This window comes from Chelonia mydas, chromosome 26 (genome assembly GCF_015237465.2).
Source record: "Chelonia mydas isolate rCheMyd1 chromosome 26, rCheMyd1.pri.v2, whole genome shotgun sequence".
In the NCBI taxonomy this organism is placed as follows: Eukaryota; Metazoa; Chordata; order Testudines; family Cheloniidae; genus Chelonia; species Chelonia mydas.
The window spans coordinates 13411967-13438052 of record NC_057859.1 but is presented as its reverse complement, the minus strand read 5'-3'; the positions used below and the strand labels follow the sequence as shown (position 1 = coordinate 13438052).

Sequence of the window (26086 nt, the reverse complement as noted above, 5' to 3'; positions counted from 1 at the left end):
GGGAGGAGTCAAACACCTGTTAAGGACTGCAGCGGCCTGACTGCTTAACCAAACCTGCCGCAGCATTCCACTCAGCACACTGGTTCCCTAGTCACAGCCCTCTTGGGATCCGACCTATTTCCCCGAGAGACCCCTTCCCCTCCAGAGCCATGACCTCCCACGACAGCTACAGCCCACTTCAACTGTGAACCTGCCGACCGTCGGTGGGAGCTTCGAGAGGGCAGGAGCCAAGACGCTCGCTAGAGCTAGACCAGACTACGGAACTCACTGCTACAAGAGAGACCAGACCACAAACCTCAGTACATTCAGAACTCAGTATATGCAGAATCTTTACACACACACACACACACACACACACAAACTCATCAACCTAATGATTCAAAAGGCTGGGGAAGAAGAACAGAGCTTATTGTTATTCTGGAAGCTCTCAGGTGCTATGAGATGAGGACCAAATAAGAACCTCGATGGGCACTGAGGGACAGTGCCACGGAGATGAGCTGCCTAGATATGAAAACTTACACGTCTCCACTTAATTTTCAGCTGAAGCAAAATTTCCTTCCAGCCCTCGCTCCTGCATTTTGGGTTCATGTAGAAATATCAGGACTTCTGCTTACAAACCCGGCAGGACACGCGGGAGTCAGGACTGCTCCCAATACTTTCTCCAGTCACTTCTATAGCAGCTGGAAACAGCCACCCCCACGAAAGCAGAACAAACCCTTCCCATACCCAGGAGTCAGCAAAACCCAGCCTTAGGAAGGGGAGGAAGAGGCAGTTAGTGACCCAAAAAGCTCAGGTTAAATCCGAGCACCTTACCCAAATCAAGCCTCCCTCAGCAATCCAATGCTTGGGGACTCACCTCTGCTTTGGCCCAGAAGTTATCTTTACCGACCCTCTTGATTTCAGACATGGCGTTTGTCTTCTGATAGACAGAACTCTAGAGGTGGACAAGAGAAACACACAGCTGAGGCAGTCTGTATATAATCAGGATCTAGTGGTCAGAAAATTGCAGCAGCCTGGCAACACACCCCAGCATCTTTCAGGTTCCCCTCCCAGGATAGTGCGCCCAGAACTGTTCAACAGGACCATTAAGTGCCTGATTCTGTGCAACAGGCCCCGCAGTCTCCACATTCCCCCAACCTTGGAGAGGGCCCGGGAAAGGGAAAGTCCAATGGAATGCTGAAAGCTGTTTATGACTCCGCATGGGCCAGACCCTGAAGTCTGGCCCAGAGAGAGATAGGAAGTTGTAATTGGAGAGCTGCATTTTAGAGACAGACAAAACTGGCAGGATGAGGGGGGGAAATTACCCAAAAGAGAGTGGTAAATATATAGATATTTGAAGAATAAGTCCCCCGCCCTACCCTGCTATGTGGCAGAAGCTAAGGAGCTGAGAGCTCATCACAGGATCAGCAAAGGATCTTCAGCAACAAGAGAAAGGAAGACAGAGACAGCACGAAGACACGGATGATTAAGTACCATTCAGCGACCAAGCTGAGACCGTCAGCAACCTGACCCTGACGTATTGCATGTGTGGATCTTTTCCAGTGTTTAGATGAACTGATGCTTGTGCAGTGTTTGAAAAGCGAAAGCACAAAAATTGATGTCTGAAACTGAAAAGAATGTGCTCTGACGTTAATTCTTGTGGGCTAACACACGTGAACTCTAACATCTTGAGAGGGGTGCTTTAGAAATTCAAATGTTGTTGCTTCGGAGTCACTGTAGACAAGACAACATTTGAGAATACACGGAGGCTGGTCTCTCATTTCGCACTAGCACTAGCCATCAGCTCCAGAGAAAGAGGTTCCGAGATACAGAGGGTGAGGCCATGAAGAATACCACGGCTAGCTTCAGAACAAGTGCGTCGTCACACCAGGATCAGAGCTGAGCAGCCCTATTTGCTGCGCAGCTGAGTCACTGGCAGCTAGATTCCTGCTGAACCTGCAGCCCAGGGGTGCAAAGGTTACTTAGAAAGGTCCCAGGAACTCACCACTGGTGCTTGAGGGCCTGAATCCTGGAACCTGCTACTTTCTTTATGGAAGTTGTAGTTTGCGCCGGAAGCCTTGGCAACTTTCTCCATGATGGAGTCAGGTTCCACGTCCTCCTCTGCCCGAGCATTTATCGTCACATGGGCGCCCTGGGCAGAGAAAAAGAGCAGCACAGTTAGGAGAAACTTGACTCCGAGGGCTAAAGGATGACACCCTTCTGCCCAAAGACACACACTGCTGCGGAGTGACCTCAGAGCAGACTGGCCTGATTTCACCACTGCACGTGTGGGGCAGACACTTCCTATGGGAACAGAGGCCTCCAATCCCTCTGTCTGTCTTTTGTACGACCCCCACAGAGGAGAAGGAAGTGAGAGGCAAAGAGAGCCATTGTAATCTGGTCCCACACTTCATGGCATGTGAAGTGACACGGTAAGGCTGCTGCTGTCACCCATTCTCCTCCAGCTCCTGAAGAGGATACTGGGCTGACCTGAACTTTCCACTTTACAGACCTGAGCCACAAGCTCCTTGACGTTTCTGGACTCAATACCGAATCTAAAACAGCAAGGATGAAGGAACCCCAAAGTCAAGGGACTGAAAGAGAGAGGGCAGAAGGAGACATGACATGCCTACCCCTCTGCAGCAGTCGGTAGCCTCTGGCAACTCCAAGTCCCCTTTTAGTGTGATACTTTACATAGCTCCCCACTGAATTACTGCAACTGAAAGCAGAGTTTAAAGAAGCCATTTGCCCACAAATTGCAGCTCAAAGGGCTGCCAGGTATGAGGGAGAACTGTTAATCTAAAGAGAGAATGGGTGTTTGTAGCTCTTCCCTTCCGTGTGGTCTCTTTTTCTATCAGGAACTATTTTTCATCAGGGAAACCCCCTAAAACATATTGGCTCTCAAAGAAACTTAGAAGAACATGTCTACCGGCAACAAGCCCCCACAGGATGCTCAAAGGGTTCACTTCACAGGTGGTTAAGGGGACTCAGCTGAGTGCCAACGGCATTTTAACGCACACCCTGCTGTGGCTTTCTGCTGTGTTTCTGTTCCAGGAGAAGCCCATGCTCACCCGGGAAGACCCCAGGCTGTAAATATGGAGTGGCCAGAGCCTTGCAATACTTGCTGTACCTCCCTCGGGCCTTTCCCAGCAGGAAGGACAAAAAACCAGGGCTGCAGATCTGGAATAATAGGGAGGGCAAACAGCAGCAAAGGGGGGGCGTCCAGGGAGATCATCATAAAAACATGCCTGTACCTTTAAGAAGTTTCCTACAGTGCTGACATGGTTGGCACATGCTCCCTTTCTCACATCGTTCACACCTTCGCCAGTCTGCAAAGAGAAATCATCAGTACCTAGAACCTTATCTCAAGGACGGTGTAGCACTCAACTGAGACACGGCCCCCTCGGCATGGCTCCTTGAAACAGGACATCACAGCTCTCACCCATGAGGTGAGGTGGAGGCCAGATTGAGGGGGAAGAGATGCTGCGTGCCCAAGGCAAAGCTCTGGCAGCATTACTTAACACAAAGGAGAGGAATGTAAGAGATGAATGTAAAATAAGCATCCAAGTGGCAGACGCCCTCTCATAGAATCATAGAATATCAGGGTTGGAAGGGACCTCAGGAGGTCATCTAGTCCAACCCCCTGCTCAAAGCAGGACCAATCCCCAATTTTTGCCCCAGATCCCTAAATGGCCCCCTCAAGGATTGAACTCACAACCCTGGGTTTAGCAGGCCAGTGCTCAAACCACTGAGCTATCCCTCCCCCTTCCTCTCCACTAACCCTCTCTAGCACTACCAGTGCCTGGTTCCTTGAGAACAGGATCCTACTCCCAGACACTGGGCCTGTAAACCTGGCTGCCATCTTAGCCGACACACCAGGGATTGAACTGAGAATCTCAACGGCTGAAAGTAGGAGTTGCTACAGCTTGAGCTGAACAGCCAAGGTGCCAAAGGTGGGGCTGCAACAGACGCGCATCTTCCCCTGGATCAGGCCCAGAGTGGGACCTGTAACACACACGGATCGGTGGGTATATCTGCACTAAGGACCATCACAAAACTCACCACCTTCTGCTCCAAGCGCCGGCACTGTCTTTGACCGGCCTTCTAACATCAATATGAAGCAACATGTACATTTGAAAAAACCTAAAACCCTCCCAAAACAAGACACTCCACTGCACAGGCTTCTCCCCCGGAGAGAGGATTGAGAGAACAACCAACACCCGGCAGATGTGTAGTCACATGGCTTCCACTGTAGTGCTGGAAGGCACTCAGACACTACAGTGATGAGCACAATACAACCACCTATACAGAACAAAGAACAGCGCAGTGCATGCTCTGTTCGTGGAATCTCAACTCCAAGTCTTCCTCACTTTCAAACATTTTATTCTAGCTACAACGCTTTAGAGGGGTTATTTTCAAGATATTTATCGCCTCAATAACCTTAACCTAAATAACCTGATAATATTTACTGCTAGTTTAACTACTATACTAATCCATGGTGCGCCCACACCTTGAATACTGTGTCCAGTTCTGGTCAGCCCGTCTCAAAAGGATGTAGTAGAAATGGACAAGGTTCAGAGAAGATGAAAGATGATCAAGGGTATGAAACGGCTTCCATACGAGGAGACACTAAAAATATTAGGACTGTTTAGCTTAAAGAGAGATAATTAAACGGGGTCGGGGGGGAGGATGACAGGAGGTCTATCAAATCTTGAATGGTGTGTGTGAGAAAATGAGTAGGGAAGTGTTATTTAACAATACAAAAACCAAAGGTCACCCCATGAAATTAACAGGCAGCAGGTTTAATACAATAAAGAGGAAATATTATTTCACACGACATACAATTAACCTGTGGAATTGTGCCGTGACAGCCAAAGTATAACTGTTCCAAAAAGAACTGGATAAGTTCATGGAGGACAGGTCCATCAATGACTATTAGCCAAGATGGTCAGAGATGCAGCCCATGTCCCTAAACCTCTGACTACCAGAAACGGGGAGGGGAAGATGGGTGGATCATGCCAACTGCCCTGTTCTGTACACTCCCACTGAAGCTCTGGTACTGGTCACTGTTGGAGACATGATAATGGGCTAGAAGGACCATTGGTCTGACCTAGTATGTCAATTCTTATCCTCTTAACAAGAACAGAGCACCTCAGAAGGCCTAGGAACATCTCCCCATTTTGTTCATCTGAATTCTTAGCATTTTGCAGTGCACTAGAGATTTGCATGTGTTTTTTGGGGAGTCTCACTCTGGCCCCGAAGTCATTCCAAGCATTAGCTATCTATAAGGCTAAGTTTTTGTCACAGATATTTTTAGTAATAAGTCAAGGACGGGTCTCTGGCAATAAACAAAAATTCACGGAAGCCCGGGCCTGTCCCTAACTTATTACTAAAAAGATCTGTGACAAAATGGGGAGGCGGATTCAGCATCCACTGCTGCTGGGGCTCCCGGGTCCCCCACCGCTGTGGTGAGTGGGAGCTCCGGGGTCCCCCTGCCTGCGGGGCTTGGCTGCTGTGGGGTCTCCCCAGCCACCCACTGTGGCTGGGCAGCTGCAGCGTCCCCCCAGCAGGGCAGGGGCTGCAAAGGAGGGCTGGCCAGGAGCTCCAGCCCCAGGGCAGAAGATGTCACAGAGGTCAATGGAAGTCACGGATTCCATGACCTAATTGCAGCCTTAGCTTTCTAGATGCTGGCAGATCTGGTTCAAGGGTGTATGGTTTTCCACCTGGAGAGAGAATCAAACATATAGCTAAGGTTCCACATGCTAATAGAAACAGTCCATCTCTGCTTACCCAATTGATGATGACGTACTTGGGAAGGCCAGAGTTGGGATCCTTTACCCGACAGAAAGCGTACATCACTTTACCACTGTTGAGCTCCTCCACCAGCTCCTCCAGGCCACCATCTATACAGTTATTTTCACAGAGGGAGAAAGGGAGAGAGATGAGCCGAGTGAGATTGATCCAACCAGCTCAGTCTTGAGAAGAGGAAAAATTACCGTCAGCGTCCCTCAGAAAAGCATCCAACTAAGAAACAAACTGTTGAGAAAATAAAACTGAACTTTCAGCAGCCTTCATCAACAGTGATGTGTCCATGAAAACGGGACCTGAGAGTTTGTCTGCTTCTGATGTTTATTCCTACCTACCGTCATAATGATGTTATAAAAAATAATAAAGACATCTATCCAAGGCGTCAGGCACCCTAACATAACCACGCAAGAAATACAATTAAACCTCAGCAAGGCTGAAACCAGTTCCACAGGAACTCGGGAGGGCAGCCAGCTTTCATCATCTAGGAAGACCCTGAGCATTTTCTCCAGAGCCTTGCCAAGCAGGTGTCTCTTGCAATGTGCCCTGAAAGTCAGAGTTGAGCTTTTTCAGACCAAGGCAGGAGAGCAAGTTCCAGTGTCCTGGAGCCCTCACAGAGAACGCCTTGCCCGCCACCCCTCTCTTCTATAATGAGAGGGATCCAGTTTGAGCACCCCCGCTGACCACAGCTGTGGTAGTATGGCCTAGGAGAGGGGAGATTCCTCAGGGAGGCCAGTCCCAGGCCACTTAGGGCTTTAGCGGTCATCACCAACACCTTGAACTCCACCCTAAGACCAATGGGCAGCCAGTGCTGACCCTACAGCACTGTTGTCACTTGTTCCCAGCAGAATGCCCAACTCGATAACCAAGTCACTACACTCTGCACCAGCTTCGGTCTCTGAATGGCTCTAAGGTGCAGCCCCGTGTAGCGTGCATGGCAATAGTCTCACCAAGATGACAAAGGCCTGAACAACATCCGAAAGAAAAGGTCCAACCTCCTAGCCAAACATAAAATGGTAAAAAGCTGACTGGATTACTGCTGAAATCATCAACAGCAACTAGGGGTCGATAGTCACCCCTAAGCTGCAAACACCATTAATGAAAGGCAGAAGTACTCCTCCAATCAAAGGAGTATTGGCCACCATCTTCAATATTACTTCCACCATCTTCTCCAGCTGCTTCTCCCAACCCACCATCCTCACCTCAGTCTTGTCCAGGCCCAGCTTCAGCCAGCTCACTCTTGTTCATGCCCCAATCTCCACTAGACACTATGGCGAGACTTCCTGTCTCTCAAAGAGAGCAGATCACCAGCTGGCGTGAGTCCTCCATCAGTGTACATGGACACACAGAACAAGCACAGCCCCCGATGAGAGTCCTATCTGTGGATGTTACAGTCCCCACTCCTGAGATTCAGCCCTTGGTGGCTTTCTCCCACTGCTTGGCCATGAGTAGTCAGAACAAACTCAGCTCCCGGTGAGAGGCCTCCACCTAAACCAACAAATTCACACAGCTCTGCTATGGTTTGCAATTTATGGATCACATGGAAGAGGTAGGACCTCTTCAGAGCCCTGGCATCCTTACAAATGTACCCTCACATTTGATCTGGAAAGAGGCCAGATTCCTACAGGATCTAAAATAAAAAGTATATCAAATGAAAACCACTCTTACCATAAATGGACATATATTCCAAGGCACTTCATTGTAATTAAATATTTCAATACAGTGTCTGTTTTCAAAGCTGTAGCAGATGGCTCTAAACTCTACACACAAGTTTGTACAAGAAGTTGTATTGAAACAGTAAACATAGAATATTAGGGTTGGAAGGGACCTCAGGAGGTCATCTAGTCCAACCCCCTGCTCAAAGCAGGACCAATCCCCAATTTTTGCCCCAGATCCCTAAATGGCCCCCTCAAGGATTGAACTCACAACCCTGGGTTTAGCAAGCCAAAGCTCAAACCACTGAGCTATCCCGCCCCCCTAAACAGCCTGGTCCCATTAAAGTCCATAGGAGTTATCACTGATTTCAGTGGAATCCAGATTCCTTAAAGTAATATGCATAAGCGAACGTGGCAGGAACAGAGGCTCAGGAACGAACACCGGTCACCTCTTTGGATGTGGCTTACTGAAGGGGCTCCTGTTTAACCCGAAAAGAGACCAGCTTGACAAAGTCTCCAGCTGTGTGTTCCTTCCTCCCATTTCATTTTAGCAGCAAGCTCAAAATAAGAGACCATGCACACACACAAACAGGAAAGCCAGCTTCCCCTGAGCTCCCTGCACAGGCGTCTGGACAGCACAACCGGTTTCTTGTCAGCCAGCAGCACCCACAGCAGTACCCAGAAGTCACCTACTACAGGACAGGCCCAACAAAGAAAACAACAGAACGCCACTAGCCGTCACCTTCAGCCCCCAACTAAAACCTCTCCAGCGCATCATCAAGGATCTACAGCCTATCCTGAAGGATGACCCATCACTCTCACAGGTCTTGGGAGACAGGCCAGTCCTTGCCTACAGACAGCCCCCCAACCTGAAGCAAATACTCACCAGCAACCACACACCACACAACAGAACCACTAACCCAGGAACCTATCCTTGCAACAAAGCCCATTGCCAACTGTGTCCACATATCTATTCAGGGGACACCATCACAGGGCCTAATCACATCAGCCACACTATCAGAGGCTCGTTCACCTGCACATCTACCAATGTGATATATGCCATCATGTGCCAGCAATGCCCCTCTGCCATGTACATTGGTCAAACCGGACAGTCTGTATGTAAAAGAATAAGTGGACACAAATCAAACGTCAAGAATTATAACATTCAAAAACCAGTCGGAGAACACTTCAATCTCTTTGGTCCCACGATTACAGACCTAAAAGTTGCAATTCTTCAACAAAAAAACTTCAAAAACAGACTCCAATAAGAGACTGCTGAATTGGAATTAATTTGCAAACTGGATACAATTAACTTAGGCTTGAATAGAGACTGGGAGTGGATGGGTCATTGCACAAAGTAAAACTAGTTCCCCACGTTTATTCCATCCTCCACTGTTCCTCAGATGGTCTTGTCAACTGCTGGAAATGGCCCACCTTGATTATCACTACAAAAGGTCCCCTGTCCCCCCACCCCCGTACTCCTGCTGGTAATATCTCACCTTAAGGATCGCTCTGGTTACAGTGTGTATGGTAACACCCATTGTTTCATGTTCTCTATGTATATAAATCTCCCCACTGTATTTTCCACCGAATGCATCCGATGAAGTGAGCTGTAGCTCACGAAAGCTTATGCTCAAATAAATTTGTTAGTCTCTAAGGTGCCACAAGTCCTCCTTTTCTTTTTACCCACAGCAGTGTGATTTGTAGGTGTAACAGGGCACGAGACACTCAGCTATGCAGCTAAATTAGCTGCAAATGTAGGTGGTTTCTATACACCTTCAGATTTTCACCACTACTGTGGTTACTCTGTTGCGTAAGAAGAGTTTGCTAGCTACTTTTCCTATAAAAAACTGCCATGTCTGCAGTCTGCCATACACAAAGCCGCGCTGTGGATGTTACAGATGGACCCACGGTTGCAGGAAAAAGATGGGATAAGCCTATGTTATGGTATAAGTTGAGAGATGGTCTGGACTAATTGAAGAGTGTCAGAATGCAGTTTATGCACGAAGAGGTGGAGTTAAAACTACGTGGGCCACATTAACTTTGTCCTTTTCTGGCTTTTGCGTGCAGCCTTCGTGCTTCATTAACGGCGCAAGTTAATATCTGGCACCTTAATACCAGGCACCAGCCTCAAGAGAATTTTGAGCAGCCGATCTACTGGCCTAGACCGCAGCACGCTTACTGGAGGCCACCAGGAAGAAGCTCCTAAGGTGCATCAAAGCAGGGCACCCTCCTGTGCGTTGGAACTCTCCCTTGTTCCCCGTTCACCTTACAAGGACCACATGCAGGGCTGACTTAGATGCACATGTGGGGTCAGGCTGGTCTTCTTCAACTTCTCATTTTATGAGGTTAGCAGGAAAGTGGGCGAAATTCAACTGAGTTTGTGCAGCACGAGGTTTTCAAAGCTCATTTTCACAGGCCTTGCAAAGGCCTTCCCTGCCAAATTTCAACTTCAGTTTCCCCGCCCCTAGCTGTTGCGTGTGTACAGCTCCTCAAAAAAAATTCTTGTCAAGAAGTTACATCATGGGGAAAGCGCATTCCCTCTCCCACCAACAGCTGATATTCAAACTTTAAAAGGAAAAAGAAAATTCACCCTTAGGCAGTGGCCAAGCCTTGAATATCTCAACCTGGAAGTTGAAAGGGATGAGAGCGTGAAAAGAGGGACTAGACTAGAAAGCGCTACATTACCCACGATACCTCTCCCACTATAATTAAATGCTAAAAACTACCACGAGTGCAACATTAACACTGGAGTAGCAATCAAGTGCTCACACATCAGTAAAATTTCACCATCGAAGGTTCCTCCTGCAGGGTTGGCTCAACTACATTTAACCACCACAAAATGTACGAGTTGCATATTAATCATCAGGCATTGGTAGCAATTCCAGAACGAAGGCTGCATTTAGATTTGCACTTGAAGCAGGACTGAAATCCCTATTTTCCCCACAATTAAATAGTTCTACTCAGTCTCCAAATTTAGCCCAGTCATTTCAGACGGCAAATAAATTTCCCACGTGATGTTCTCAGAAAAATACTCACTAGCGTTTGCAGAAGAAAAGTTTAGAAATTTTCCCTTTTGCAGCTGTCTTGACAATCTCACTTCTGGGGGGTTTCCTCTCAACACACAACCCTCGTCCCCACAACCACCAAACTGCACACGCTCTGATAAGATCTCAGATCCAGAACACCGCTGAACTTTTAAAATAAAATGTAACAAGTTGTAACCACCTTGTCATCAGGCAAGGAAAGCCAACAGAGCCACTCAGCTTTGTCAGCAACTTCCATTTTCAAAGCAACAGGGGTCAAGCTGCCTCTGTAGGAGAGCTCCAATCTTGAGTCTGGATTTCAGCTTTCCTCTTCTCCCACCATATCTTAACCCTGTTAGTAAGACGGCGCTACAGAAAGCACCCTGTGGTTCATCAACCGTGAGCCTAACTGAATCAGTGAAGATGTGGGTGCAGCCTAGGCCCAAAATTCAGCTGTTGGGTTGGGGCAGAGACATGAGGGCAGCCAAGCAAAAAGGCTGACAGTGGGGCTGTAGAGCAGAGCCGGGCTAAGAAGTGACCTTCCAGATTCTCTGTTCCGGAGGCCCTACTCCCTTAGCGCCATTCCAAACAGAACATTATGTCCTTTGCCTTACGAATATTTTCACTCACTGAAATGAAGGTAATTATCCTTCTGTCTGGAAGGCAATTTAATGGGATGCGGAGACTCCTAAAATTAGGGCATCCGAAAATCGGGCTTGGAAAAGTGGGGTCTAGGAACGTGCTGGCAGTTCAGCCCTGCTGCCAAATTCCTTGGCTCCCTCCTTTACCAATGCCCCTCCCTAGCAGTTAAACCTCTGGAGGAGATTCCCAGTCTGACAGATTTCTCTCACTCAGGAGCTCAGCTGTGGGACAGAAAAGCTCTTAGCTCCTCTACTGAGGGACCTCCAGCTACAATTATCGCTCTCTTCCTGCCCCTATTTCTATCACCGACAGGGCAGGGACTAGAGTTACCAGCTGAGCGTTTCTCCCCCAGACAGTTCTCCAGAGGGGAGTCCTAGTTTGGCAGACTGGAGGAGGCTTGCTTGACTGGACTGCTACGGATCTCCTAGGGCCTCAGGGGCATGAATGCATCTAATGTGTCAATGTTTAAAATCTGACCATGGTAGATAAGTAAGGTGGCATGAGAGGGAGCAGGGCTGCATGGGGCGTGCCGGTGTGAGAACCATCACGAACAGCCATACATCACCCCTTCACGGGTTTCCTGAACACGACCAAAAAACCATCCTTCAGCTACCATTTGCAGAGTGACGCTGCCCTTCATTTTCCGCCAAATTCAAAACCACATACAGAGCTACATACAAGACAATTTCTCAAGGTCACACTAACCCAGCGTCAGTCACATACACGTATAACCTGCAAACATGGTTGGCATTCAAGGTGCCTGTTAGCTGATGCGTGTGGCGACACGGGGGAGGTGAAAGGAAAATATGAGGTCGGGAAAGGAAACCGATGAATGGAACACAGACAAAATGATACAAATACTTATTTCCTTGCTTTTAAAGCTGGGTGTTGGTGGGACCTACAGTTTAGCACTCTTAGCTGTAAATTAGTAGGTTTTCATGTGGAAATCAGCAAGATATTAAGTGTTACATGTAACGGGGAAACCCGAATTGGAAAATACTCTATAGGGACAGGTTTCAGAGTAGCAGCCGTGTTAGTCTGTATCCGCAAAAAGAAAAGGAGTAAGTCAGAATTATTGTTCACAAGTCACCTTGACTTCAGAGTGCATGGCTGTGCTAGCTTTCTGTTGTATTAACCCTACTTGTGTTAAAATACAACAGGAATGAACTGAACTGTGAAGAGTTAAAAAGAGGTACCGGCATTTTTTTTCAAGTTTCTTTAAAAAAACAAAAACAACAGAAAAACCCCCACAAAAGGGGAAGGAAAAGAAAACGAGCCAAGGCTGTATTGAGAAACTTGCCTTCATATCACATGTGGCTTCACAGTCCCCTACTAACTGCCCTCTTTCTGCTTTTACGCTGCACCTCTTCACTGGAAAAGCATCACCGCCAGGCACTGTTACTGGATCACTGGAAAAGCCTTACGTCCCACAGTATGTGTCCCGGGTCTAATCCAGGACTCTTCACAATGGCTTCCGTGAGTCTGAGCAAGCAGCAAGGTGCTGAGACCACAGCCCCAGAAAGGAATGTCCTTTGTTAAGCAACTGGGGTGAAAGAGGAGGCAGAATCTCCATGCCCAGAGCTATTCCATACAAACACGGGACACCAACAGCCAGCACTGGGTAACGAAGCTGAACAGACATCACGACCCTGTCAAGCTAAACCATGCCACCTTCTGTGCACACACTCAGCAACCAAGGACCCATCCTGACCCCAGACAGGGACGGCTGCCCCACATAGGAGGTGGTCTTCCCCAGATGCACTCACCTCCAGTGCCAGCCACCCGCAGGTCATTACTGTTGCCTTCGTAGGTAAACAAAGCCCTGAAATAAAGCATAGGGGTGACATTTTAGCAACCAATGCACCATTATTCCTCACCAGCCCAGCCTCCTGCTGCACCCCATCTCCCCGGAACGGATGCTAGCCCCCTCCTCACCACCATCCTTCTTCCCTTCGTATTCTACTGTTAATTGAATTGTCTCATTAGCACTAACCCCCACACTTGGTAAGGCAACTCCCATCTTTTCATGTACTGTGTGTGTGTGTGTCACACACTTGTCACTGTATTTTCCACTCCATGCATCTGATGAAGTGGGTTCTAGCCCACGAAAGCTTACGCCCAAATAAATTGGTTCGTCTCTAAGGTGCCACAAGGACTCTGCGTTGTTTTTGCTGATACAGACAAACACGGCCGCCACCCTGAAACCCGTCACCATCCTGACTGTTTCCCTCCCTTCTTCACACGCCATCCCTGGTTCCACACAGCCCCCACCCCACGCCCTCCTGTGTCATCCTGGCTGCCATCCACGTCCCCACCACTCATCTCCCACACCCACCCACTTGCTCGCTCACACGCACAACCCTCTCCGACCACGAACCACCCCCGTGTCCGGTTCCACAGCCGGGGCCACGCCGCCCCAACCAGCATGGCCCCAGCGCCATCTAAGCTAATGTGAAACACACGTGCCCCCCCCGCCCTGAGGCCCCCCAGCCAATGCCCTGCCCCCCAGAAGGCCCACCCCGCATCTGCGTCACCTCCAGCCCTACCCTACTGCGAGGGAAGAGGAAGGGAACCATTGGGGGGGGGGTCTGGAGTGGTCCCAGTCCTCACGGGGTGGGGGGATGGTACAAGGGGGCGGGCCCGAGCCCCGAGAGTGGGGGGCCTGGTGGGGGCAGGGCCGGTCCTGGGGAGGGGGAGCCTGTTAGAGGGCGGCACAGAGCCAGTCCGGGGGGGCGGCGGGGGCAGGGCCGGTCCCGGGGCCCGGCGGGGGTAGGTGGGGGAGGGGGGACCCGGCAGGCTGGAGGCGGGGAGCAGGGCCGGTCCCGGAAAGGGGGGGCCCGGCGAGGGCGGGAGGAGGAGAAGGGGGAGGGGGACCTGGCGGGAGTAGGGGAAGGAGAAAGGGGGGGCCCGGCAGGGGGGGCCCGGCGGGAGGAGGAGGGGCCCGGCAGGGGGGGCCCGGCGGGAGGAGGGGGGGCCCGGCGGGAGGAGGGGGGGCCGATCCCGGGGGGCCGATCCCGGGGGGGGCCCGGCGGGGGGAGGGGGGACCGATCCCGGCGGGGGGGAGGGCGAGGGGGGCCGATCCCGGGGGGGGCCCGGCCCCTCACCAGTCGGTCGGGCTGCCCGCGGCCACCACCCGGCCGTAGGCCTCCTGCAGCGCCGGCCCGTTCCTGCTCAGGTTCAGCGCCATGGAGCCGCCTCCGCCCCGCCGCCTTCCGGCTCCTCCCGGCCGCGCCGCGCTGGGGCGGGGCTGCGGGGGCGGGCAGAGCCGGGGGGGCCGCCCCGAGCGCCCAGACACCCCCCCGCAACCTCCCCCTGGGCCCCCCCGGCTCCCCACAGACACCCCCTGCCCCCCAACACCTCCCCACAGACACCCCCCAACATCCCCTGCCCCCTCACAGACACCCCCCCGCAACCTCCCCCTGGGTCCCCCCAGCTCCCCACAGACACCCCCTGCCCCGTCCCCAGACACCTCATTCCTACACCCCCACAGACACCCCCCCAACATCCCCCAGTTCCCCCCACAGACACCTCCACCTCCACAACATCCCCGTCCCCCCACAGACACCCCCTACACCGTCCCCAGACACCTAATTCCTACATCCCCACAACATCCCACTGACCCCCCACAGACACCCCCAACTGTCCCCAGACACCTCATTCCTACACCCCCAGACACCCCCCCGCAACCTCCCCCTGGGCCCCCCCGGCTCCCCACAGACACCCCCCTGCCCCCCAACACCTCCCCACAGACACCCCCCAACATCCCCTGCCCCCTCACAGACACCCCCCAACCTCCCCCTGGGCCCCCCCAGCTCCCCACAGACACCCCCTGCCCCGTCCCCAGACACCTCATTCCTACACCCCCACAGACACCCCCCCAACATCCCTGCCCCCAACACCCCCCCACTGACACCCCCACAACATCCCCCAGTTCCCCCCACAGACACCCTCAACACCGTCCCAGACACCTCATTCCTACATCCCCACAGACACCCCCCCAACATCCCCCTGTCCCCCCAGAGACATCTCCACCTCCACAACATCCCCGTCCCCCCACAGACACCCCCTACACCGTCCCCAGACACCTAATTCCTACATCCCCACAACATCCCACTGACCCCCCACAGACACCCTCAACTGTCCCCAGACACCTCATTCCTACACCCCCAGACACCCCCGCAACATCTCCCCAGACACCCCCTACACCCCCACAACATCCCCCAACACCACAGCCCCTATGTCCCCAGACACCTCATTCCTACGTCCCCAGACACCCCTGCAACATCCCCACAGACACCCCCTACACCCCACAGACACCCCAAACACCACACCGCCTACACCGTCCCCAGACACCTCATTCCTACATTCCTGCAACATCCCCCAGCAGACACTCCCCAACACCACACTCCCTATACCTCTACAGCGTCTCCAGACACCTCACTCCTACACCCCCACAACATCCCCCAGACACCCCCAACACCCCTACCTGAGGTGAGGCTGAGAGATGGTCATAATTGATGTGGGTACTGGGGGATGAATTAGCATGTTGGGGTTGGTGAGCCGCTGGAAACTCCAGGCTATCAGGCAGCTGGGAGAGCTCCCGCCCCGGGGGGCAGTATCCCCACACTGAATATGTTTGGGAGAGTTGGCAAAATTGCTCGTCCCACACACCAGGGTGAGGTGGGGAGCCAGGGGGGAGAGTTAAAAAAAAAAATCAAAAAACAAACCAAAAAATATATAACTTTAAAAAAAACCCTTATGTTTTTCGGGGGCTGACTCCTGGGGCTGGCAGTTCTGCTACGTGGAGTCACGTCTTTGCCCCAGACTCAGGCAGACACATAGTCCCTGAGATCATAGGCACCCTGACTCTCCTGCTGCTCCAGCTGGGGAACTAGCATGTGGCCATCTAGGCAGGACTCCTCCTTGTTTGACTGGTGGGAAGAGGGAAGCAGACTTAACTCATAAGCAGCTTGCTGTCTCCTGGCGCCTATATGCCTGCAGACTAGCCCTGCTGGACTTTCCTTAGCCATTAGTTGCTTTTCTGGATGGGAAATGAGAGCGGAGAGCGAGGAACCTCGGAGCCGCCAAAGCAGGGCATTGACCCCAGCCAAGGGATCCAAACTAGGTCACATTGCCCTGGCTCACCTGTGACTGCTGGAAGCTGTGGTTATTTATTACATGCGTTTGCCTGGTTTCTTTTAGTATCAGCTGGGCCACAGGAAGGCAGCGGGAACAGGACTACAGTCACACCTTCAGTCTGCATGGGGCTGCTGAAAAGAAAGCCCGGCAACTTCTCTGAATCCCAGGCTGGGAGGAGCAGCCGCATTAGGAACACCACTACCTTTCCCAGGTAAGGGATGCAGCCGTAGCACCAGTGTCCTCCCAGCAAACACCTTCCGTAACCCACCACGCACCCAGTTAGCTTCCTTTCAGCCTCCCCCACCCACCTGGCTAACACCAGTCAGCCCCAGCTCCCCTACCACCCCACCATACTGCCCCAGCTGCCCTCTCAGACCCCGGGGTACTCCCGTAGAAGCACCGGGGTGTTCACTCAGGATGAAACAATCCTGGACCGACATAAGGGGAAGTCCTGGCCAAATCAGAACTGCTGGCAAGTCTGGTTTTAATCACTTTTGTTATTTAGGGTTTTGTGTGTTGGGTTCTGAAATCGCTATTTGGAAACGGTGTGGGGTCACTGTTGCCTGGGGCTGGCTTCTTGGGGCATGTCTACACTGCATTGTAAACCCGGGTCTGGGGACTCCGTGTTTCCAAGCTCACGCTTGAGCGTCCATGCTGCATTGTAAACCTGGGCTTACAATTGCTGGACCCATGTCTCACGGCCGTGTTAACTCAACCGTAGTGCACTACACAGACCCTCTGACTCAAGTCTGCAGCTTGAGCTGCGTCCAGACTGCAAAATGGCAGGGCTTGGACCCAACTCATAGCAGGAATCAGGCTCTGACTCAGGCCCGTAGCAGCATCCTAGGACCCAGGTCCTGAGTGCTTGCTGACCTGAGTCAGACTGATTTATGTGCGGACAGAAGGGGAACTTGGACTCAAACCTGAGTCAGATTCGCAGTCTGGTGTAGGATTTGGTGTAGACATAGGAATCTCATTGACCCTCTTCCTGGGGGTATCGGGAGCCCTGCAGGGCTTCCATTCTCCCCAGCCACGTGGGCTAGGAGAAATAAACCGCAGGGAGGAGCCAGCCAGAAACTGAAGCTGTCAGAGCAGCTTAAGCAAGTACTACTGCATTGGAGGGTAAAATGGGGCCCAGTCAGGGCCACCCGTCCTACCCAGAAGAACTGTGTGGGCGAGACCCCTCCTCTGGAGGTGCTGGGACCCCTGCAGCATTTCTTCCCACCTCAGCACAGAGGAGCCAGCCAACCAAAAATTGAAGCTGCAGGGCAATTGCAGGAGCATGGACACTAATAATATCTTCTATGGTTTGACTGGTCTATCTGTGTCCTCAGCTGATCCTCTGTTTGCTCCAACCTCCTACCTCACAGTCGCCTCCCCTCATCCACTGCACCGGACTATGAGCTCAATGCAATTAAAGATCATGCTCCGACTCCAGTGGCCACTCTGCCCCAGGTGTCCAGCGTTCCCAATTTAGGGAATGTTTGCATGGGGAAATTGACCTGAATAGCTAGTGTGGAGTAAACTATTCTGCAATACCTCCCGGTGTGAACCTCTTATTCTGGAATATGAACATCCAACAAGGAGCTATTCTGGAATAGCTCTTTGCACTTTAAATTCACACCCCCCACTTTGTTCTGGAATAACTTCCCCATGGACCAGCCCTTACTTGGAGAACTCTCCTTGCTGTGTCACAAGCTCATGATTTGATCATGAACCTTGAAATATCTTGTGTTTCTCTTAAAGCCCCAGCTTCTAGAGTCAGGTGATCGCCTGAGAATCTCAGCCTTCATTTAAATAAAAAGTAAGCTTCTATCCCCTGTGGTGGCAGAGAAAAGCTTGAAAATGTGAATCTGAAGGTTCAAAAACCAGAAAGCAAATAATCAGAATGTTATTTTAAGTCAATCTCATGAGTTTTGGGGCCTAACTCATGATTTTTGAATGTTTGGGCCTTGTGACCCTGCTCATGTCTCGCTTTGTTTCACAGCTGATTCTCTTTTTGTGTTAATGTCCTAACCCGCTGCTGTGCAAGGGGCATGTAATCGTCTGCTGTAGAGACGATGTGGGGAAGCATAGTGCTGGCAAGAAATCAAGATGCTTTCACATCCAACCATTTCCCTTCCCCCAGCCTTGTTTCCTTCTCTCTATTCAATGTATTATGTTTTGACAGTACCCCTTTGGACTTTTCATAAACTTTGGCTCTAAACATTAGTCCCAGGGGACCGTCTCTTTGTTCTGGGTTTGTAACCAGCTAGATCAATGGGGTTCAAATATTAAATAATAATAATATATGTATTTGCATCATTCGTTTATCATTCCTTTGCTACCACAGTGGTGCTTAGTGGTTACAGCAGTGACCTGGGACTCGGGAACTGTTCCTGGCCCTGCTACTGGGTAACCTTAGACATGGCACTTCACTATCCCATGCCTCAGTTTCCCCATATGTAAAATGGGGATAATGATACTGACCTTTCTAAAGTGTTTTGATATCTATTTATGCCAGGGGTAGGCAACCTATGGCACGCGTGCCGAAGGCAGCACGTGAGCTGACTTTCAGTGGCACTCACACTGCCCAGGTCCTGGCCACCGGTCCGGGGGGCTCTACATTTTAATTTAATTTTAAATGAAGCTTCTTAAACATTTTAAAAACCTTATTTACATACAACAATAGTTTAGTTATTTTTTATAGGCTTATAGAAAGAGACCTTCTAAAAATGTTAAAATGTATGACTGGCACGCGAAACCTTAAAACGGAGTGAATAAATGAAGACGTGGCACACCACTTTTGAAAGGTTGCCGACCCCTGCTTTATGCAAAGCACTATATAATAGCTATGTATTAAACATCTGAATGTTGCAATGTTCAGAGTAGTCACTAGGTGGCAACAGTACCACAATAATGCTATGCAGGGTTTCATAAGGAATTGGGAAACTTAATTAAGCCTGGCATGGTGAGTACCTATTAATTATTATTATTTAGCGCCAGTGCCGTGAGAGTCTCTTCACAGACACAAGAGGAGCTGGCAGCAGCCCCTATATTTAGCTGCCTAACACTTTTCGTTATACAAGATTATTGCAACTTTAAAAAAAATCTATGAAAAGGTTGTACAGCTCTGTTGTTGGCAGCAGGCCTTTGACCTTCAGTGGGGATGCCCTGGGGCTAGGGAGGTACATTCTGCTAGCCTCATGAAACTCCCTTCAGATTTGTCCAAGTTATAAACTGCTGAAAATTGCCGTTTCTCACCGGTGGCTTGGGCAGTATAGCTGGATTTGGGCATCACATCAGCCCTCCCCCAACCCCCAATATTCTAGCCCTGTATGTGCCAGTGTCTCACTGCGGCATACTGTGCATACCGTACTGCCAGAGGAGTTGTCATGGCAAGGGAGCGCTGTAGCCGGGCTCCTCCCAGCACAGATCAGCATGAGGCCCCAACAGCCAACATCCCTTTTTGAGATCATCACTACGAGCAAAAGCTCTCCCATCTCCTGGAACAGCACAAGAACCTTTGGAGCAGAGCCACTGGGGGAGGAGTAAAGCTTTCTCCTGCTGCTAGCTGATCTAGCTAAGCTTGCTGCTTTAGCAGCAGAAGCTGTGTTACAAAGCTGGAGGCTTAGGGCTCAAATGCTAATGATGGCGGTGGGGTTGTTCCATACCTTGTTCAAGGGCTCATGGTGGGTGCCATGAAGGCCGGATCCCCAAAGATCCTGTGCTTACCTGGTGTCTGTTTTCCGAATACCAGTGTCTGTGAGTGAGTCTGGCTTGAGTATTAGAGATGGCACGTGCGCTTGAGCAAAATTATACCATTCACTTGGGAATTAATTCTGCCTGCCTAGAAATGCACAAGCTCCTCCACAGGAGATGGGAAGGGCTAGATAGGAAGCAACTTTCTGGTGCTGAGGTTTCACCCTTGCTCTGGATGCTGACGGTCCTGAGTTCAAATCCTCCCCTTGCTCTTGCAGAGGCTGTGACAGGTTGAATACCTTTAAGTCTTGCCTCGTGCCTGGCTTACCAATTGCTTTGAAGGGGAAGGATGGGTGATTGATGTAGTACATGTTTCTGGTTTTGTGTTCCAAAGGTCTACTTCGGTCCATTGGGGAGTCGGGTCATAAGCCAAGCATCCCACGCAAGCGTTAGGAGGCACAGGACCTCTCTGTGCAGGACCAGGACCTATACCTCCAGGCCATGCCTTGGTCCTTGGAGGGGATGGCGTCTTTGGAAGTATCATCCTGGACCTGCCCCCAAACTGCCCACTCCTCCCTGGCCTGTCCACTGCCTGTCGACTGCCCACCCCTTCCTTGCTCAGCAAAGAGCCCTTCACGGGCTCCTGGGGTGGGAGGAGTGGTGCCAAAGCAGGCTAACTAACCCCCTCTCTATGCAAGAGGGGCTAGAAGAAACACTAAGTTCTCTAAAGGGCAGGGGTGCTTGGGGACTTCTCCAGGCCATAGTCCTTGCTAGACAAGCCGGCTCTGATGGCTGCATGAAAAGACTTGTTCTTTCTGCTGACAAGTTCGGAAATGGGACTGAGGTTCCCAGTGCAGTGCCTCCTCCTCCCGCTGGGACAGTGATGGCTTCAGAACAATCGGAGACAGCTGCTGTGGGGTGGGGTTTATTCACACAGTATTAAGGAAGGAAGCAAGGAGCCCTCGTGCCCGTCCCTGCAGGCGCTGCCAGAAACTGTCCGTAGGGGTCTATTAAAGTGGAAGCGTACATTTGGTTGCACTGCCGGTGTGTGTCTTCCACTCCACGCGGCCAGCCTTCCCAGCTCTGCTGCTGGGCCAGTGGAAGAGCTGGCTGGTTCACTGCCAGAGCCCTGACTGGCAGAAAATCCTACCTTTACTTGCAGCTCTCCTCTCATGGGAAGATGGGAATGGCACACTGGCAGAGCCCCTACTGCCGGGGCATGAGCTGGATGCAGCAGGCCTGGAGCCTGAGCTCTTGGGCCGGGAGGTGGGTCTGGACTGTGCAGTTTGGGGTACATTATGCAAGTCCCATGGGGTATATGCAAATCCCGCCTACCCGCAAGGCACAGGAACCCCTGTTTTTCCCATTGGCCCACGAGGGGTGCCAGAGAGCCATGTAGGCAGCAGGTAGGAGACTCCCTCAGTTCCCCCACTTCACATCTAGAGGGAGTGCAAGAGCTTTTGTTCCCAGGCCAGCATATGGAATCAAGTCGAGTTTCCCAAATTGGGGGAAATCGCAGGGGTCAGCACACCCGCAGTGCAATGGATGAGCCTCACCCTGGGAAAACCACCTTCGTGATCATGGTATCTCCCCTGCCAGGTAAGTATCAAGGCCTGCTTATCCCTGAGCATCTGTCTCCACTGATGGACGAGTGGGAGAGGCTTCCCTGAGTCAGAGCGCTTCCTTCGAGGGGCTGCAGGCGAAGGGTGGAGGAAGGGGATTTCCTCGCGGGGTCTCCCATGTATCTTCCTCCTCTGAGCGGGTTTAGCCATGCCATGCGGTAGCTGCTGGCGTTTGAAGGAGGCTCTGACAGCGTCCCTGGTGCTGTCTGGAGGATCGTAGCGATTTCTCTTCTTCAGCTGCCCCAAACGTGGACTGAGACATCATCTGCGTGGGGAGGTTTTGCACTGATGTAGCTACCCCAATGCTGACCCCGAATGTAGACGTGCGGGACTGGCATAAAAAGGGACCTGCAATAGGGCTGTCTACCCTAGTTTGAAGCCAGAGAGAACTGCTCTGGTGTAGATGCTATATGGGACGGGGGCCCAGGACATGCACCTTCCAGTTCCACTCCTAGCTCTGCCACTGGCCTGCTGGGTCACCGGGGGCTAGACACAGCTCCTCTCTGTGCCTCAGTTCCCAAATCTGTAAAATGGCAAAAATGATACAGAGCTCCTCTGTACAGTGATCTGAGATCTGCCACTCAAAGCATGGTCTCGTAATTACAACATTGCAGCAGCGTGTCTTCCTTAGGGATTTGCACCGACTTTGGTTCAGCGACCCCAGTGCAAGCAATCCCAGTACAGACAAGGCTTTATCTAGCCGTCATTCACCTGAATAGATGGGAAGCAACCCCTGCTGTGCTTGGGAATGGGCTTTCCACGCGCTCAGCCCCGGAAGATGTGTGGACACTGCTTTGGCAATGAATCTGGGGGCACCCAGGAATGCATCTACAATAGCAGAGGAGGCTTGGGAGATTGTAGGCACAGCATGCGCATGGCTGCAAGGCCATGAAGCTACCTGTCCCAATTCATGTGCTAATGAATCATTTACATATGGTAATTTCTGCTGCACACCTAAAACTGACCAGTGCCCAATATGCCAGAGAAGAGGCCCATGGAGGCAACTGACTGATTCCAGCCATGTCTTTGCTGTGTCCCTTCCTCACCTTCCTGCCTCAGTACAAGCAGATTGAGCAATGCTCCCCCTCCACATTCTGCTTATTACTCCCCACAGAGCCCCCAAGGCCTGTCTGAAACCCGGACCCAATTGCCACATGCCTTCTGTCCCCCCTTGCCCCCCGTTTCTCACACTCCCCTCCAAACTCAACTGACTTGTACGTGTGGTGTGCGTACATGTGTAGGAGGGTGTGCATTTGTGCGTGCCTGTGTGCATGTGTGGGCACCCTGGCGTGCAGGTGTGTCCATGTGCCATGGTGTGTGTGCAGGTGAATTGGTGTGCAGGGGTGTGTGCATTATTTTGCATGTGTGCGTACACGTGTGTGGGACTTTGTGTGCATGCATGTGCATGCATCTGTGTTTTCTACTTCAGTTCTCTCTGGTACCCTGGAGCAGCTGGCTGAACAGCCAGCCGAGGGGTGAATGGAAACTTCCTCTCTTTGAGGCTCCCGGGCTGCCTTTGCCCACACCTTGTCTGCCTGGGCTTCAGCTGGCTGCTCTCAGTTCTGGAAATGGGCGACGGGCTCCTCTCTCTGTGGCCACAGCCTCTATCCAGCCCGTTTGCACATCCCCATCTTTAGACATGTCCCCAGCTCTTTCCCCTGTCATTTGCCCCATCACTCCCTCTCCTGCAAGGCCCAACATCAGGCATTGGGCCTGCTCAGTGTTTGATCCATCTGGGCAGTGCCGGCAAGTTGGAGGCTCTGAAGAAAACAAGTTTCACTTTGATGCAGCAACCTTGTCTTCCAGGACTGCCCAAGCAAGCCAGAGGAAACAACTGTCACTGGAGACGGGAGCGGAGCGGAGGCAGGCAAGTGTCTGCAGGCAGGAAGGCCTTCATGAATAATCACGCTGTCAGGTGCCTGGGGGGTCCTCCAGCACCGACTGACCCACCTTCCCGCTAGCCCTGCGCCACGGCCCGTCATTAGCAGGAAAAGCATCTGTGCCTCCAAACGGAATTAATGCTGCCGAAAACCCCGGCCCAGTCAACGCATCAGCAGAGGAGCCAGCGCATTCTAATGGCAGAGGAACAGGGGTCTAAACTCAAGCTGATCAGTCTTGTGTTGAGGCCTCCCGGGGGGAGGGCTGAGGTCGAGTTTAATGAGCTCCACGGGGACCCCCCCCATTTGTCAATCACAAGCAGCTCCTGACACCAGCACTAGTGCCAAATGCTTTTTCTTGATGGCTTCAGCCTTTGGGTTTGGATGCGGCTGAGACAAACAACAGCTAAAAAATATGATTCTTCCCCCCCAACCCCCCCCCGCCCCCGAAAAAAAAGATCAGAGAGGAGCCCAGGAGAGGGAGGAAGCCCAGCCTGTCCAGGAACGTGTCACAATCATGAGCTGATGATTGCCTTGGCCAAGGCATGAACCCCCCCTGACTGAAGAGCATCTCCTGCTCCATTCGGTGAGAGAATCAGGGCAGGCCATCTCTGGAGGAACAGACAGGAAACTTTCCCAGGGGCGTCTCGTTCACGGCCTGGCAGCGTGAGGGCTCTGTGCTTGGCTCTGCTGTGTAGTCAGGATTTGGGGCGTCTCCTGCCTCACTCCTCTTTCCCGACATCTAGAAGTGGTGGTTCAGGGCAACGCTTCCCAAAGGGCGCACTGGCACCTGCAGATGTGGGGGCAGAGGGGCAAAATGTGGCCGTGGCTTGGGCGCCATTGGGTTAAATGACAAGAAAAGGGGAACAAATCCCTTTGAAATTAGGACATGTGTAAGCCAGGAAATGCAGCTGCTGGTGTAAAAGGTGGGTTACCAACCAGAAATGCTGCAATGGAGGCTTGTCCCAGACAAAGCTCGCCAGGTTAGGCCTAGGGTTCTGCAAGTGCTTCTTTGACTTTCTAAAGGGTCTGTTCTCAGAATTCTTTGGGGGAAGGTCTCTGGCCTGTGCTAGATTGGAGGTCAGACGAGCTGATCACACTGGTCCCTTCTGGCCTTGGAATCTATGAATGTGCACCCCTAAGACTTCCCACTGTCCAAGTTCCAAGTACTGCTCTGTGCACGGAGGACCTGATGCCCTCTGTTATTGCATCCGATGAAGTGAGCTGTAGCTCACGAAAGCTTATGCTCATATAAATTGGTTAGTCTCTAAGGTGCCACTAGTACTCCTTTTCTTTTTGCGAATACAGACTAACAGGGCTGCTACTCTGAAATCTGTGTGTCTGTCAGCCAGAAGCCTGGAGAAGTGCATCTGAAATGTCACTGGGGGGGTCCTCACCCCCCTCCGCTTTCCGGGGGGGGTGTTAGAGAGTCCCCAGGAGAAGTGTGCCACTCCCAAGGCCTTACTGTGCCTAGGAGGGGTGCTGGCAGGTGTAACAGAGCACACTGTAGCTGAACCAGAGGTCAGGAAAACTCCCAGCATCCTGTGAACTTCCCCAGGATCAGAGCTCCCCGGACCTTAGGGTAGCTCCGAGTACCAACCTGTTTTAGCATTTAATAACTTAAACCCTGATGGTGAAGTTCAGCATTTGGGTCTGTGCTTCACATCTCAACCAGCTGAATCCACCCCATGGAATCTGAATTCTCATCATCTCTCTGTTCTCAAGCTAGGTTCTGGCAAAAAGATCCGCCCAGGGCACCTCCTATGTGCGCTGATCACTTCTTTTTCTCATCTGCTTCAATTGCCGATCAGCTTTTCCGATCACCTTCCATTTTGGTGGAAGATTTCTCCAAAGCTGATTGGGTTATATTCTGACGTCTATCTCTGGAGACTTATGTTTTTAAATGCGAAAGCCACTGGCATGTTATTACTTAAAAGGTAATCACTTTTAAAATTAGAATGTGCTGGTTTTGAGCATCAGATCTCAGCTTGAGGAGTCCAGTAAATTATACTTTCGGTTTCATGCTACATAGCAGAAAACATGTGTAGATTTAACGAACACTGTCTCATGTCTCATAACTTCTCTTTTGTCACATGTAGTATAAAGAAAAACTGCCCATAGACCTTACACGCACATTTTGAGGGCAATATTGCTTTTAATTTTTTTCTGAGCGTGGTGTGAATTTTAGATTGGGGGACAAAATGCGGTTCGTAAAGGAAAATGAGTTGCAACCCTTCATTCTGGATCAGTGGCCGCTTCTCCATGGTGAGCTTGAGAGAGCGGAGTGCTGTAAATATCTGGAGCCTGCAGTAATTCATGGGTTTCAGAGCAGCAGCCATGTTAGTCTGTATCCGTAAAAAGAAAAGGAGGACTTGTGGTACCTTAGAGACTAATAGATTTGTTAGTCTCTAAGGTGCCACAAGTCCTCCTTTTCTTTATACAGTAATTCAGGTGCAGGCTCGGAGAAGAAGGCAGCGTGAAATGGCAAGGATACTAAAAGAGCTGAATCACCCAGCGTTGCCACCTCACGTTTGTACCTGAGCCCCACGATACGGGCTGTTTCACTAAAAGCCGCATTTCCTGGGTTCAGGTGCTTAAGTGAGACTCTCAGCCTTCATTTAATACAAAACTTTCTGGGCCATGTGTTGGCAGAGCAAAGC

The 26086-nt window shown here is 51.3% G+C and overlaps 1 protein-coding gene and 1 non-coding gene across 2 annotated transcripts in view; both read right to left on the bottom strand.

Annotated features, from left to right (window-relative positions):
• The window catches only part of DBNL (drebrin like), a 37181-nt gene extending 22835 nt beyond the window's left edge, over positions 1–14346 (bottom strand). Inside the window, exons 1-6 of the mRNA XM_037886331.2 lie at positions 14212–14346; positions 12874–12929; positions 5770–5882; positions 3234–3308; positions 1985–2131; positions 857–934 (exon numbers count right to left, since the gene is read on the bottom strand). Coding sequence (XP_037742259.1) covers positions 857–934; positions 1985–2131; positions 3234–3308; positions 5770–5882; positions 12874–12929; positions 14212–14294 — 552 coding nt within the window. The 5' untranslated portion in view covers positions 14295–14346. The remainder of the gene's footprint in view (positions 1–856; positions 935–1984; positions 2132–3233; positions 3309–5769; positions 5883–12873; positions 12930–14211) is intronic.
• Positions 14347–21369: 7023 nt separating this feature from the next.
• On the bottom strand, positions 21370–21534 carry LOC114021229. The gene has a single exon (XR_003565870.1). It is a non-coding gene; the product is annotated as a U1 spliceosomal RNA (small nuclear RNA).
• Between the last annotated feature and the right edge of the window lie 4552 nt (positions 21535–26086).